The 15374-nt window shown below is 45.4% G+C and overlaps 1 protein-coding gene across 5 annotated transcripts in view; it reads right to left on the reverse strand.

The window, feature by feature from the left end:
- Positions 1–15374, reverse strand: part of MYO5B (myosin VB) — a 348428-nt gene that overhangs the window by 40666 nt on the left and 292388 nt on the right. For all 5 annotated transcript variants that reach the window (XM_070221084.1, XM_070221085.1, XM_070221083.1 and 2 more), the window contains 5 exons: positions 9444–9528; positions 7983–8131; positions 6695–6814; positions 4434–4574; positions 876–941 (listed from right to left, as the gene is read on the reverse strand). In XM_070221084.1, the coding sequence (XP_070077185.1) occupies positions 876–941; positions 4434–4574; positions 6695–6814; positions 7983–8131; positions 9444–9528 (561 nt within the window). The remainder of the gene's footprint in view (positions 1–875; positions 942–4433; positions 4575–6694; positions 6815–7982; positions 8132–9443; positions 9529–15374) is intronic.

Consider the following 15374-nt stretch of genomic DNA (forward strand, 5'->3'; position numbering starts at 1 on the left):
CATCTTATCAACAAAGTGATTCAGAATTGCCTTTCAGAAAATTTGCAATGTCATGGAGCCAGAGCATGTGCAGAAGAAGAAATTTTGACCTGAAATGACTGTGGAACCACAAGACCAGGAACACAACTGGAACTTAAAAGTCAGACTCTTATCAGAAATGAGGGGTGCCTCATTCAGGAAGACCCGGTGTTAAAATTCCTTCCTCGCCTCATCATAAAAGTTCAGAACCTCATCATAAAAGTTTAGAACCCTGTCATAAATGTTTAGAATCTCACCATCATAAATGCTTGCAGTCCACCAATCAAAACCTGTCCCACCAGCGTTTCCGCGTTCCAGCCTGTTCTACCTAGCCTCTTAAATTTCGCCCCAAATCCTGAATTAGGGAGAGAGATCTGAGGCCACACACCCCCCTGTCTCCCTGCATATCGATATTGCAGAATAAAGCTGATTTTTCCCCCAAAGCTGATGTCATAATTAATTGGCTTGTTTATGCGCATCATGCAAGAAAACCCCATTTTTGTGCGGTAACACAGGTAGTTAGTGCCAGAATTGGATTAAACCGTAGGACACCCAGCTGGTGTAGGCAGAGAATGGGAGAATTGCTTGGTGTGGAAAACCTACATATTTTCTGTCAGAAGTGTTGTGAACAGAGGGAACAGTTTCCTATTAGCATACATTATAGTCCCTTGTAGCAGATCTAAATTTTCCTTCATTTCAAAGATGAAGAAACTAAAGTGTGGCAAAGGGAAATTGTGTGCTTATGGCTCCGCTTATTAGCAGACCAGAGTTTAGGAGCAGGTTTGCTGCCGCCCAGCTTCATCATCTATTCTCTACAGGGTGACAGTTCAAGGAAGCTTGTCTTCCAAGAATCTTACCTTCAGGCTATTGTAGGCTAGATCTGCATCCTGGTCCACATCTATGTCATTCTTTGGTTGGTCCACCTGCAAGAACAGAGAGACAGAAAGGTGAGCATGGACTACTAGGCAGCTATTCCACACAAGTATCTCCACCCATGGTCAAAATCTGCTCGTTTTGCCCTTGCACAAGTACACAGCACTCCAACCCTCCATAAGTCTACTTCCTTCCCACCTCCAAAATGCAGCTCACTACTTCAGGCCACCATGAAGCTCTCCATAAACATCATCCTCTTGCCAGCCCTCCCCACCTTGGCCACTTTATTCACATGGTTCTCGCAGGCAACTACAGGTTGAATATGTATAACACTGTATTATGGGTTGAATTACACTCCCTAAAAAGATACGTTGAAGTCCTGTGAATGTAACCTAATTTGGAAATAGGATCTTTGTAGATGTAATCAAGTCAAGATGAGGTCCTTAGGATGGGCCCTAATGCAACATGACTGGTGTCCTTATGAGAAGAGGAGAAGACGCACACACTCAGGGAAGATGATGGCCGTGTGAAGATGGAGGCAGAGACTGGAGTGATGCAGCTGCAAGCCAAAGATGGCCAAGGACTGCCAGCAACACCAGAAGCTCAGAGGGGGCATGGAGCAAATTCTCTCCAAAAGCCTTAAAGAGAGCATGGCCCTGTTGACACCTTCATTTCTGACTTCTGGCCTCCAGAACTATGAAAGAATAAACGTCTGTTATTTGAAGCCATGCAGTGTGTTATACTTTGTTTCAGCAGCTTTAGGAAACTAGCACTGTAAGACTTATGTACTTCATAAAGAGGTTAATATATAACTAATTACATGCTTATTAATAAGGTTAATGAGCTACTCTTAGGTTTTTTGGGATATGTGTGTGTGCAGATGTGTATTCTGTTTTCCCAACTAAGTCACCCTAAGCACCTTGTGGAGAAGCCTGCTTCTTCTGTCTATGACAGGTATATGACAGCCAGCCCCCTAAGATGTTCAGACTCCAAAGCTAGTAGATGTGGATGGCAACAACTGGAAAATTAGCCCATTAGGATTCAGCTGGGCCAGTGACAGATATAATTATTTGGCAGCTATTGCACTTTAAGGAGAAGGGGTAGACAACCTTCATAAATGGTTAACTCCTTGGGTGATTTCAAGTAGTGGATGATAGTCTGTGAATAAGAAGGGTTTTTGAAGCTAAAACCAGAGAGTGCTTAATTAGATTATCAACATATTATCTAAGCAACCTTAAATCCAAGGGTAAGGCCACCACCAGCTGTGCATGGATTGGATGTACTCCAGGCTTAGAGACTGGGACTGGATCTGAGCATCTCCTGCTGCTCCTTCCAGATCAAGGATTTCTACTTTTACTGCGTTGTTTCAAGCTCTGCAACCTAGGAAAGCCACTCTTCAAGGTACCAGTCTCTGCTTTGCTTCCTACCATCACCAGTGGTATGGGGATGTGACTGTTCAGGGGTAGCTCTTAACCTGCTGCACCAGTGAGAGGACTGTACCTGTGTTCTACGCAGCATGGATTTGCCATATGACCATAGATAATTGTTGAGTGCATTAGGTTCTTGGAAAACAGAGATCACCCACTCAAATTTGAGTCGTTGTGAGTATTAAGATGCGCTGGCAGTCATGTTTCTAAGTGGACAATCCATTGGAATCATTCTGGTGGCCAAGATGACTTTGCTAGGCCCGGGGAAAGAGAGTTGGATGGACGGGAAGTCAAATACATGGACAGCCTGGCTGGCTGTCATAGAGGCCCCATCCTCACGGTGGCTTAGTCACTCCCACCCTGATGGTACATTCCACAGACTTCCGTGTCATTCCTCACTCAGAGCCTGGCCTCTCTCTAGAGCTGAGACCCTGGGCCATATCTCTCCAGAATAAAGACCCAGGTGGCTCAGGATTCCTCAAGACCAAGGGCAGATTCAAGAACACAACCTCCGAAAGCTTGGCTTCAGGGTACTGTAGAGGGATTCCATACTCCTGCCCACTCCTGCTTCTCTTACTAAACTCTGCCGGAAACAAGGTCATTCTCCTTAAACAGATCCTTAACCCACACCACAGGGCTACGGGCCAAGCCTACAGTTCTAACTCTTCTTCAGTGATTATTTTTTAAGGAAAAAGATACCCTTTTTTCTTTGGTATCAAGACAAACAGAAGTCCTAAAGTCAGGATTTCAAAATTATTTGGCATTTCTGTGGTGTGGAACCTGGAAAGTGAATCTTTAGAGGCAGCTAGGTGGGCCAGGAACTTTCACGTCGGGCATGTCTGATGTCATCTAGGCAGCTTTACATATATTTGATTTATGCTTGCCTGTCAGGGCAGCTTCTCTTCTAATCGAACGAGTCATTTATATACCCAATCCTTTCACTCTCCATTCTGAATCTAATCCACCTGAGAGATTTAAAACCATCAGCAAGATTTACCTCCCCACTTACTGCTCAGGAAAAACCCCCAAGAATTTACTAGATCGGTAGATCAGAGTCTGTACCGTATTTGATTGGAAAGAGACGTGAGGTATTAAAAAAGGAGACAGTGCATAGAGGTGGGAACAGGGGCAAGGCTGAGGGTGTGGGGAGGGGGATGAATCCTACAACAGGCAATTCAGGCCTGAGAACAAACCAAAGGCCTTTGACAAACCCACTATGGGGTCAGCTAATGCTATGATCCATCTCAGAATCATCCTTGTATCCCATTAGAAGTGGGTCTTATACCCCCCAAGAAACAACAAGTGGCTCGTACCTCCTCATCACCGTTAACTTCAATGGTTGTCTCTATTCCTATAGCACCAATCTCTTTGTGCCCCAACCCTGCACTCATTTGGGCACTATTATTTTTCACCTGGTCCTCCTGAACTAGATTAAAATTCCTTGGGGGCTGGGGACTTCTCTTACATTTTTATCTCCTCTCATTAAGTAAACATTTTGAAGACCTACTATGAGCCTGGCACTGGCATAGTGCTGAGTGTAGCATAGGTGCCCAATAGGTCCTCAAGATAAGAGTGATATGTCTTGGGACACTAAGGTTTCAAACAATAACCTTTCAAGACCCAAGATACTGATGATCATCTGCATTGAGGCCAGGATGCAGTCATGGGATAGCAGGGTGAGTGGCTGCAAAATTGGTCTACCTCTCACCCAATGGGGGTGAATTCAAGTCCATCCCAGATTGCAAGGTACAAGAGGGCAATTGATTTTCTCTGCTAAAATCTGACTTCTGCTTATATTTATACCTTATTTACACATCCTGGTCCTCTATGCAAATGGCTGATGGTGCCACAGGCTCCCCACTAGCTTCACCACTGGAAATCCTTTGCCTGGGAACACTTGGGAAGCTTACTCCCCTTCAACTGGGGTGATCTGGAGCACTTGCAGTGAAGACTCAGTATGATGCCAACACAAGATGGAAGCTCTTCTCTGAAACCCAGCACCAGCATAACCTCATGGGGTCACATCTGCCATATGAGCCCTGGTAGGAGGGAGCTGGATCATTCTCTGATGCCAGTACAAGGGCACTGCTGCAGGCTTCCAGCCCCTTCACACACCTGGACTTTCTTGCTGTCCTGCTGCTCTCTCTTCTCCAGCTGCGTCTGCATCTTCTTCCTCTCCTGCTCAAGCTCCCGCACCCTCTTCTGCAGTTTCAGGAAGACTGTCATGTCCATGGCCGCCTTCTCCAGGCCGATTTCCTTCAGAGGAAGACAGGGAGCAGGGGAGAGGAGATTTTAAGAGCCTAAATGCCTTAGGGAACATACAGCACCTCACTGCCTACCTCTGCATCAGCTGTCTGTCTTCTCTCGCCTCCCAAACATCAATCTGTGCCCTCAGATACAAAGCCAGTGTCAAGCAACCATCACTTCACATATTAAAGCTGGTGCTCCAGGCTCATTTTCTGTCTGGATAACATCTGTGTCTCAGCCATTTGTATTCCTCCTGTGTGAGCCACTTCAGATGACCCATCATATATTTCAAGAAAAAATGGATATAGACACAACCATTTTATTTGGAAGTTAAAAGAGCTCACTTCTAGAAAATGGTTTGACACTAGAGAAATTATAAAATGCAGGATATAATGCTTCCTGATAAAGAAACAGTGTGGTTACTAATCGCTGTAAGTGTGCTGTCAACCACCACTTGACTGCACCTTGCAACTGAACCAACACTTGCCCTGCCACGGAACTCATTTATCCAACAGATTTTTTCCCCCTGCTTTTTCTTCCTGAATCCCCCCAGTACATAGGTGCATATTTTTTAGTTGTGGGTCATTCTAGTTCTGGCATGTGGGATGCCACTTCAGCATGGCCTAATGAGTGGTGCCATGTCCGCGCCCAGGATTTGAACTGGTGAAACCCTGGGCCGTCAAAGTGGAGCACGTGAACTTAACTACTCGGCCACAGGGCTGACTCCTATCCAACAGATCTTACAGCATCAGTTTCCCACATTTTTTCATTCAGATTCATGCCTGGGTTTGCCCTGCAGAGTTCTGTCATGTGTGAGTGTCCTTGTACAAACATGGGTATCTGCATGAGCATATCCACATGGATTTTCTAAGTACATGTATGTACATATGTGACAATGTAATTTGGTTCAGCTGGCATATAATAAGTGCTGTGTGCTTAGCCAGCTCTGTGCTCGCTGCTCTGGTCAATCCCAAGAGCCAGTCTCCACTTCCTTGAAGAACATAAATCCACTGATGGAAGTGCTATGTCTGCATGTAAATGGTCACATATACAAACACCTGGGTGGTGTGTCTAGAGTTCAGGCCGACTGAAGCCTCCAGGACCCAGACTCAGGAGACTGCAGTGGCAAAACTAAGGGCCTTAAGTTAGCATTTATTAAATGCTTACTAAGTGAGTAGAGCAAGCACCCAAGCATATCAAACTGCACAACAGCCATACCTTTTATCCCAAGGACATCCTTGTCTATGCTTCCACCCTTTACTTCCTCACTTGCTATCTCTTATCATCCTTTGTTTTCCTTTATAACACTTAACGGTACCCATAATTAAATTACAAACTTCTTCCATCAACTGATTATTCCTAACTTTCCATCAGACAAGCTCCCCGAGGGCAGGGACCTTCTTCAGCTTGGTCACCACTGTTTCTCCAGGACCCACCTGCAGTGCCGGGCACAAAGATGTGCTCAAAGCACATTTGTTTTTCTAGCCACGTCTATCCTCATGTGCTTCATAAACTTTTATGCGCTTATGATCTTCTTCTTTTCATGTGCCAGAGGAAAAACTGTGTGTCTGTGTACCTTCGACAAAATTACACACAGACCACGAAGTCCACTGTGGCGTACCTTATTTAGTGACTCTAAGAGGCTATTAGTGACAAAGATACAGCCACTCAGCAAATATTTGTTGTTCTTCTCTGAGTTCTATCCAGCTTCTAAGTCAGGAAGGAAAATTTTCTTGTATATTTATTGCTATTACTATACGCACTGTGGATACTCAATGAGGATGATAAAGATATCTATTTTAATGACTTAGCTGTTCCTTCTTAAGCCAGCCATTTCACCTCTCTGCACTAGGTTTGCAGTTTTGCAAGACAAATCCGGGCTCTACCTTCTTCCTTCCTTTCTAGACTGTGGGTAGAGTGAACGAGAATGAACTGCTTTGCACAGTGAATGTTAACTCTAGAGTATAGTCTATAAGCCCACTGCAGTCCAAGTGGTCTTGCTGTCAGGAGTGAGCCCCTGGGCACTCTGGTCTCTCCCAGTGTAAGAGTAAATCTCTGGGGGTGCTCTACGCAGGGGGTACATGTTCCCTCTGGAGCACGGACAGCAGCCAAGAGCCTGCCTTACTCACCTCCACCTGTTGGAGGGCATCTTCTGTATCTCCAACCTCAGATGTGGAAATGGAGGGGTAATTGGAGTCAGATTCTAAGCTACTTTGGTTTGACGGGTTCCGCCTGTGGCCTGGGGTTTGCTGTTCAAGAAGAAGAATGTAAAAACTCATGATGAACTACTATTAATAAGAACTATTACTTTTAAAAGAACAGTAGGTCCTAAAGTTGGGCTTCTGCCTTATTTGTCAATAAAAATAGGTAATCATCGTTTCCTGGAATGATGGCTAAATAGAGCTATTACCACAAAAAATTTCACCTACAATTCTTACAGTCATCCCAATAAAATGACAGTTAGAAGAGATCACAGCTCCATGGTAAGGACTGAGTTCCCTTGTCTCTTAATGGAATACAAATCCCTAACACTTAGGCCAATTTCTCTGAAAAGTCCCGGGAAACAATGCTTAACTCCTGGTCTTGCCCTGAAAGCCAACAAAGACAGAGCTGTCAACAGCATCCCTCTTGAAGAGAATGTTGCAAATTTGCCCCTAACAGTCCCCTATTTCAACCTGCACTCTACCAATTTTATGAAAATAAACATTAGAAATGGAGTTTACCATTTATATTGTTCATTTAAAAATACCTATTTTTTCCCCCTTGCATCTGATTTGGCTTTGAGAGTGAAAACTGATCTTTGTAGGAAAATTTTAGATTTCTGTATATGTTCCTATTCAGCTTCTCTGCCTGGTTTCTATACAATTAACTTATTCAATCTCGTTCGAATATGCATTTCTGGAAGGAATATTTACATGGGGTAAAAAAGAATGACAAATCCTGAAATATGAAAATGTTTATACGTATATTGCATTTCACCAAAGATTAGGAGCAATGATCAGCCCCTTGTGGGCCTCTCTGCATTACACACTAATGAAGCTGAGATCAGAACTCCCTTACACCATTACTGTTTCAACACAGGGATCTTCCCAGAGCAGAAAACAAGAAAGATAACACACACTTGGGTGGAATTTTCCTTAAACTCCTAACTGAGATCTTTATAAGACCCCAAAGTTGGAAAAGGAGCTGTCCTTGGGAATGAATGATCAGACGGCTCAGCTACTTTCTTATGTGGTAACTTTCCTCAGGAATGGCAAGAACAGATGCTTTTGGAAAGCAGCACTGTGCACACAGCACAGATTCACTGAGCATCACCGTGTGTCAGACAGCAGAGCAGGGGGTTGGCGCTGCGCAAGAACAAGGGCTGTGAAGCCAGAGGGGGCTGGCGCGGTGGGACAGCAGAACTGCCCTCCTTGCCTTTATGATGGTCATCTCGTCCCGAAGGTTGTCGTATCTCTGCTCCAACCGTGAATATTCCTTTACGAGATTCTGGTACCGAGAACGCTCCTCCTCCAGCTCCTTCTTCATCAGGAGATTTTCCTTGACAGAGTTCTGGGCAAATTCATCTGGAAAGCAAGCACACTAAGCTACAGTTCTGCTTTCTGAATGGACTCCCCTACATGTGTTGACTCATGCCTTCTGATTAATCTCTTGTTAAAAGGCTGCCCATGACAAGCTCCTAACATAGACACTTGATGAGTTTATTCAACTACTTCGCCTATGCAGAGCAAAAGGAAGCTTGTGACTGTGGCTTAAGTCTTCAGAGAGGGAAAGAAAGACCATCTGCTCTTGGGGAAATGGGGGAGAGAAGCAGGCAGCATACGTGACAACTCCCGCAGTTAATGCCCCAGCCTCTCTCTTGTGACCACTGTCACAGCAACTGCTGGCAGCATTCCTGGAAGAACCCAGGTTTTGTCCCAGGATTTCTTCCCTAATCCTGATCTTTCTGGTTCTCAGAGTGCAGAGAGAGTAAAGGAGATTTGAGGAGATAAGGCCAGAAGTTAAATTGGAGGAAGGAGGGAAGACAAAAAGATAACATGGATGGCCTGTTCCCCACCAAAACTTACTATTCATATCAGTGGAAAGAAATAATTTTTAAAGTGAAATTCAACACAGTTTAAGTTTTCAGCAAGATTTCCTGCTGGGTGGGACAGTGCATTCAAGTGGTTGGATTCTCTTGCAGTACAGGGGAGGACCCTGAGGATGGGAGAAGGGGGGTGATTTGTTAAGGCCACACTGAGTTAGGCTAGAACTGGGGTCTGTGGACCCCCAGTGCTCCTCTTCAGTCAAGCGGAACATGGGGTTGATGGCAGCCCAGGGGTCGGTGGGTGCTTGAGAGGGGTGACCTGGATCTGACCCAAGACCTTCTCTCTAGCAAACATTAACAGATGACCCACTGGATAGAAGAAACCAAGACAGGTACTATGGATGGTAAAGATAAGTTTTAAAACAGCAATAATGACAGCTCCTAAGTGCTCACTATGTGTCACGTGCCATTTTAAGCACTCCACGCTTCTGAGATCTGAACCTTTACGTCCATTTTGCAGAGGAAGAAACGGAGGACCACTGTCATTAAGGGACTTGCTCGCAGCCACACAGCACAACACGGTAGTCATTCTTTGAGCGCAGTCTCCCCGACTCAAATCTCACACATTCTATTGGTGATTACGTGCGTCCCACTGTGTTCAACTCCTGAAACCAAATGTCGCAGCACATCTTAAAGATCACCCTTCTTCTCTTTCATCTCTCTTCTAGTAAGGCCCTTTCCCCACTGCAGCATCTTGGCTAACCACACGCCTGGTAAAGAGTCTTTGGGGAAAATCAGCATGGAAAAGAAATGAACACTTACAATGAAACATCAGGCACTCTGGTCCTTACCTTTCGATTGGCACAGGATTTGGTTGTTAAGCTGTTCTTTCTCCTCTTTCAAGAGAGCATTTTCTTGCTCCAGGTCTGCAACTCGCTGAAACAGAGAGCAACAGGGAAAAATGTTTCCCCTGTGAAGCGGCACAAAAGGAAAGGCTTCTTTTGTGAGGTTTGAATTTCAACTGGTAGTTTAAATGCTCTTTTTATTTAAGAAAATTGAATCAACCAAAGCTGCTTTCATTTCAAGGGAAAAAAATTTATACTGAAGGAAAGATCCTATTAAAACCAGACAGATGAGTTCACCACTGTTTATGGTCTTCCAACCCCTATAAAACCTCATGAAAAGTCTACCTTGAGCCCACATGACATATGACATGTTCAGGAACCTACAACGATCACAGACTTTCTGGCACTGGGTTGCTTGCCTTGGTAAATTTTGAGCTCTCAAATCTGAGTTTCAGGAAAGCCTGGAGCTCACAATGAAGAATCGGCTCTGCTCTTCACGCCCCTTGCCTTGCCTGTCATAGTGCACCAGCATAGTCCAGATGCGGGGAAGGGGAGGAGACTTGCTATTAATAGTCAACTGTGGTACGTGAATCATGTGCAATAAAGCTGCTAAAAAATCACTCCATGAATAAACCAATCTAGGAAGCACGTACTGTGCTAGATGTCGTAAAAGACAAGTAGTAAGACAGGCTCCCAGGTTTTGGTCTGAGTGACGAGCTTCTCCAGGCTGTGTTGAATGACACAGTGAACGACCTCACCCTCTTTGGTTCAAGAAATCAGTTCGGGCCATCTCTGGTATGTTTTATGATCTAATCTGGGGAGGACTCTTTCTGAGGTTGGTAGAAAGAGCCTCAAAATGACCCCCTCAGAACAATAACAACAGGTACTAACTAGCATGTGCACAGTAGCTGAGACCGGATGGGGACCTACTGGGATTGCTACCTGGGAGACTGTGGCACGGAGAGATGCCACACAGATCCCTGAGGACCCACCTGTACTGCCAGCAGAGAAACATCTTTCAAACTCTGCTCGACCCCTTTGGCAAAAAAAGAAAGAAAGGAGACCCCAGGATTCTGGCTAAACAGCAGAAGCCATTGTGAGGTGTGAATTTCAACTGGTTATGCTCAAATGCTATCTTCTCTCCCTCCTGGCTTTACAGTTAAGCTTAAGGCACCAAGAAGTGAGTTAGGAGAACTGCTTTCCCTAACCCCACTCAGCATCACATAGAAAGGGTAAAGAGAGAATTTCCACAAGGCTGGGGCCAGGAGCGAGCTCAGGGTCCTCCTCTTAAGGACACAGAAGGCAGTGACTCCCATTTAGGAGCTTCAGCTCCTCTGGGGAGCTGCTGATGGTCTGCAAGTGGCATGCTAAGGCTCCATATAGAGAAATGCAGATACACAACAGTGTCAGTGGCCTGCAAAAGGCTCCAAGTACTTTGTTAACACTGTATTAACACGATCCAACTCTTCCAATTTCAAGGAGTTTTCAATCTCCTTCAAAAAGTAGCTTAAAACTACCTTCTAGGAAACTGTCCCTTCCCACTACAGGACACTGTGACACCTTTCCATCCTCTCAATTCGGATGGACTCTGTTTCTCTCATCAGTTTATCTGCGGCTGTACTGCCGAGAGTTACAGGAACGAGGCACTGAAGAGCAGGTGCCACGCTGACACTACTCTAGGTTAAGAAGCACTGGTCTCCTATCTATACCCAGCAGACCCCTTCCCTGCCAAGTAGGTTCCAAGCCCCCGCACGGTCAGGGATTCTCTTTATGGAGAGTCAGACAAAGGGGCGTGTTCTGCCTCCCCACAGGATATCAAATGAGATAGGGCTGGTACAGAGAGAGATGCACGTAACTAGTTATACCACTGTTATTCTTTGTTGACAATTTATTGTCTATTATAATTAATGCAACTGATGTTTTGTGTCTACAGTGACTAAATCTGATGTGGCGGTGAGGGCAAGGTATAGAAGAAAAAACACTGACTGTGTGATGCCATTTTATCCTCAGAGGCTCCCACACATCAGGCCTAGTTCTGGCCCCTGGGGCGACACAGGGCAAGGTTGTCATTCATCCATCAGACACTTCCTGACATGCTTCTGCGTGCCAGGAGCCTTGCCAGGGGCTGGGGGATGCAAAATGAACCAGGTTCAAGGTAGCTGCCATCAGAGAGTGTTCAGCCCAGCAGGAGTGAGGGCCGCGTATGTAACAGTGAGAAGACTGGTAAGGGCCGTGGTAGATTTCTACAAAGCAGGGTTTCTCAACCTTGGCACAACTGACATTTTGGGCTGGATAATTCTTTGCTTGGGGCAAGGTGGGGGCTATCCTATTGTCAGATGTTCAGCAGCATCCATGGCCTCTACTCACTAGATGCCAGTAACCCTGTCCCCCTACCCAGTTGTGACAACCAAAATGAGTTCATGCATTTCCAAATGTCTCCTGTGGGCAAAATCATCCCTTGATGAGAACCACTGCTATGAAGTGAATCAGAAGGAAAAGGAGATAAAGAGGACCACAGGTCCATAAGGTTTCACAGGGAGAGTGGGTCCTCTGAATCAGGCCGATGTGGGATTTCCCATGCAGCTGAGGGGATGCGCAGTCTAGGTGGAAAGAACAGCTGGTGCAAAGGTATGAAGGATGATGGCGTGGTTGGGAATGTGAATAGGTCTGTGATGCAGTAACTTATGGTTCGGGCAGTGGCATTGAGAAAGAGGAGGCTGGGTGGATAGAGGGAGTGAGAACCAGATTGCGAATGGCTTCTCTCCCTTTGTCCTCGGGATAACCTTTGAACTTCTCCATATGTCCCTAAAAAGGCACCTTAGCAGGGCCCAGCTTCTCCACACCCTCTAGTTTCTGCCTGAGTGTTCCCCTGTTCCTTTTGCCAAGCTCTCTCTTCCCCACTCTTCACTAGTTAATTTCTTCTCATTGTTTAGTTCTGGACTGTCACTCTTCCAGGAAGCCTTCCTATACTGCAAGTGTGGGGTGGGGTCTGTGCTTAGTGCTCTGCTTTTACAGGGCCTGCACTTCCCTGGAGAGCCCCTGTCACTGCTTCCTCAACCTCCTGCTAAGCCTGGACCAGGGGCCTCAATGTGGACCAAGGGACCACGCTGCCAGGCTGTCACATCATCAGATGTGTCAGCATTGGGGTGCTCAATGCCGGTACCCCAATGCTTGTTGAATAAATGAACCTTAGCTTTCCTCAGTCAAAAATAAGGGCTCCTTCCAGCCCTCTCCGCACCTTGGCCCCAAGAACAGGGGCAACAAGCCATTTATGCTCCCAGCAGGACAGAAGTTCCTTTTTCAAAGAATCTGATCACCCAGGAGGAAGGACCTAAAGATGCTGACATTATTAATAATTTTCAAATGATGTTTTCTTCCAGAAGTCTCTTCTAGAAAACATAGGAAGTACGCTCTATGACATTGGTCTGAGCAGCATATTTTCAAGTCCCATGTCTGACCGGGCAAGGGAAACAAAAGAAAAAATGAACAAATGGGACTACATCAAACTAAAAAAGTTTCTGCACAGCAAAGGAAACCATCAACAAAACAAAAAGACAACCTAACAATTGGGAGAAGATATTTGCAAACCACATATCAGATAAGGGGTTAATATCCAAAATATACAAAGAACTCATACAGCTCAACCACAAAAAAACCAACAATCCAATTAGAAAATGGGCAAAAGATCTGAACAGAGATTTCTCCAAAGAAGAAATACAGATGGCCAACAGGCATATGAAAAGATGCTCAACATCATTAGCTATCAGGGAAATGCAAATCAAAACTACAATGAGGTATCACCTCACTCTGGTCAGAATGGCTATAATTAACAAGACAGGAAACAACAAATGTTGGAGAGGGTGTGGAGAGAAGGGAACCCTTGTTCACTGCTGGTGGGAGTGCAAACTGGTGCAGCCACTATGGAAAGCAGTTTGGAGTATCCTCAGAAAATTAAGGATAGATCTACCATATGATCCAGCTATTCCACTGCTGGGTATTTATCCAAAGAACTTAAAAACACAAAGGCATAAAGCTACTTGCACCCCTATGTTCATTGCAGCATTATACACAATAGCCAAGACTTGGAAGCAACCTAGGTGCCCATCAAGGGACGAATGGATAAAGAAGATGTGGTATTTATACATGACGGACTACTACTCAGCCATAAGAAATGATGAAATCCAGCGATTTGTGACAACATGGATGGACCTTGAGGGTATTATGCTGAGTGAAATAAGTGAGACGGAGAAAGTCAAATACCATATGATCTCACTCATAAGTAGAAGATAAAAACGACAAAAAAAAAAAAAAACCACATAGCATTGGAGATTGGACTGGTGGTTACCATTGGGGAAGGGGGGACAGGGGAGGGCAAAAGGGGTGATTAGGGTCACATGTGAGGGGATGCACTATAATTAGTGTTCGGGGGGTGAACATGATGTAACATATCCAGAGTTTGAAATATGATGTACATCCGAAAAAAATAATTAAAAAAAAAAAATAAGGGCTCCTTTAAAGTCTTTTGTTTTAAATGTGTTTAGAGTTGACTAAAACATCTAGAATATATGAGCTTATTTAATCAAACAATTCAAATTCAGGAGGCACATATAATATAAAACACTCTTCAAATGCATCTACTTTGCTATTATTGGAGGCAGTCCACCCCTCAATAACTTTATGTATGCCTTTCATTAGCTTGGCAAATAAAGTAGCTTTCACTTTCCTAGATGCACAAGTCAAGTCAGACTGAAAACCACCAGCAGAATAAACCACATGGTGCATGCCTCTACAGAATACAGCCCAGGGTGGAGCCTGAAGTGCAGGTCGACCTGATGCCAGGATCAGAAGGGCAGGACTCCAGTCGCCCTTGGCCAGGAACAAGGCTGGAACCTCTGAATTAGCTGACTACGGGGCAGGGTGTTCATAGCAGGCTGTGAAGTAACCGGACTGTACTATGGAACGAGGACTTTGCTTCCCCCGAACCACCCTCTGAATCTCAGACAGTCACAGAGCAGGTGGTCATCTGAGACGGCTTCCAAGATCTCTCACCTTCCTCATCACCTTCCTCTGCGAGTCCTACAGATAGTCAACGTCTCTCTGAAGTAGAACCCGTGATCTGATCAGTCCAGACTGCATGCCATCACCACTAGAGTGGACCTGAGACCTGCATTCCTACGAATGCAGCCTAAGGATCATGTAACTTCATTGCAACCACTTGTGACCTAAAATCTCAGCCAAGGCTACAGTTTGGGAGAGCCATGGTTAACAGCAAGTACCCGCTGAAGTCTTCTGTTGTATTTGAGCCTCGCTTCTTCCCTTCAAGGCTTTGATTCGAGAACACAGGCCTCTCATAAACTCGACTTTGTTATTCTAAGCCAGGCATCAAAGTGGCATTGGGGGCTTTGTTTTTCTTCCTCTCCTGAGCAGTTCTGGAGGTAGGCCCACTCTGCTCCTCAGTGCACCGCAGGAGGGATGGGCACCACACTCAGTTCCACATCCCAGTGAGGCAGAGAATGCTGCCCTCACTGTATTTCCTTAGGTACTGGCCACCCCCAGTCTTCTGAGCCAGCTGGCACGTGGAGAGTTTGCTTGCAGATGTGGCAGGTGACAAACTTCTGCAGCCAAATGGCTTCCCTTTTGTTGTCAGGGATGTGGCTGCAGTGAGAGACTCAACAACACAGACCAGGCGGGCGTGTTTCCCTCAGCAGGATCAATAACACCTTGGCTAGGGTTTGGGACTCATTAAACATGGCTCAGCAGCTCCAGTTTTTGGGGGGGATCTTCTAACTCTTGCAGGCAATATTAGTGGGAGTGATTTACTTCTGAAAAGTTATTTGGGACAGATCATCAGAACCAACACTGGGGTGAATCCTGTTACTATCAGTCTAACTTAGTCCCTGTGTAAGCTGAATGAAACAGATGCCCCAGCTCCACAAG

The sequence above is a fragment of the Equus caballus genome, chromosome 8 (genome assembly GCF_041296265.1).
Source record: "Equus caballus isolate H_3958 breed thoroughbred chromosome 8, TB-T2T, whole genome shotgun sequence".
Taxonomy (NCBI): domain Eukaryota; kingdom Metazoa; phylum Chordata; class Mammalia; order Perissodactyla; family Equidae; genus Equus; species Equus caballus.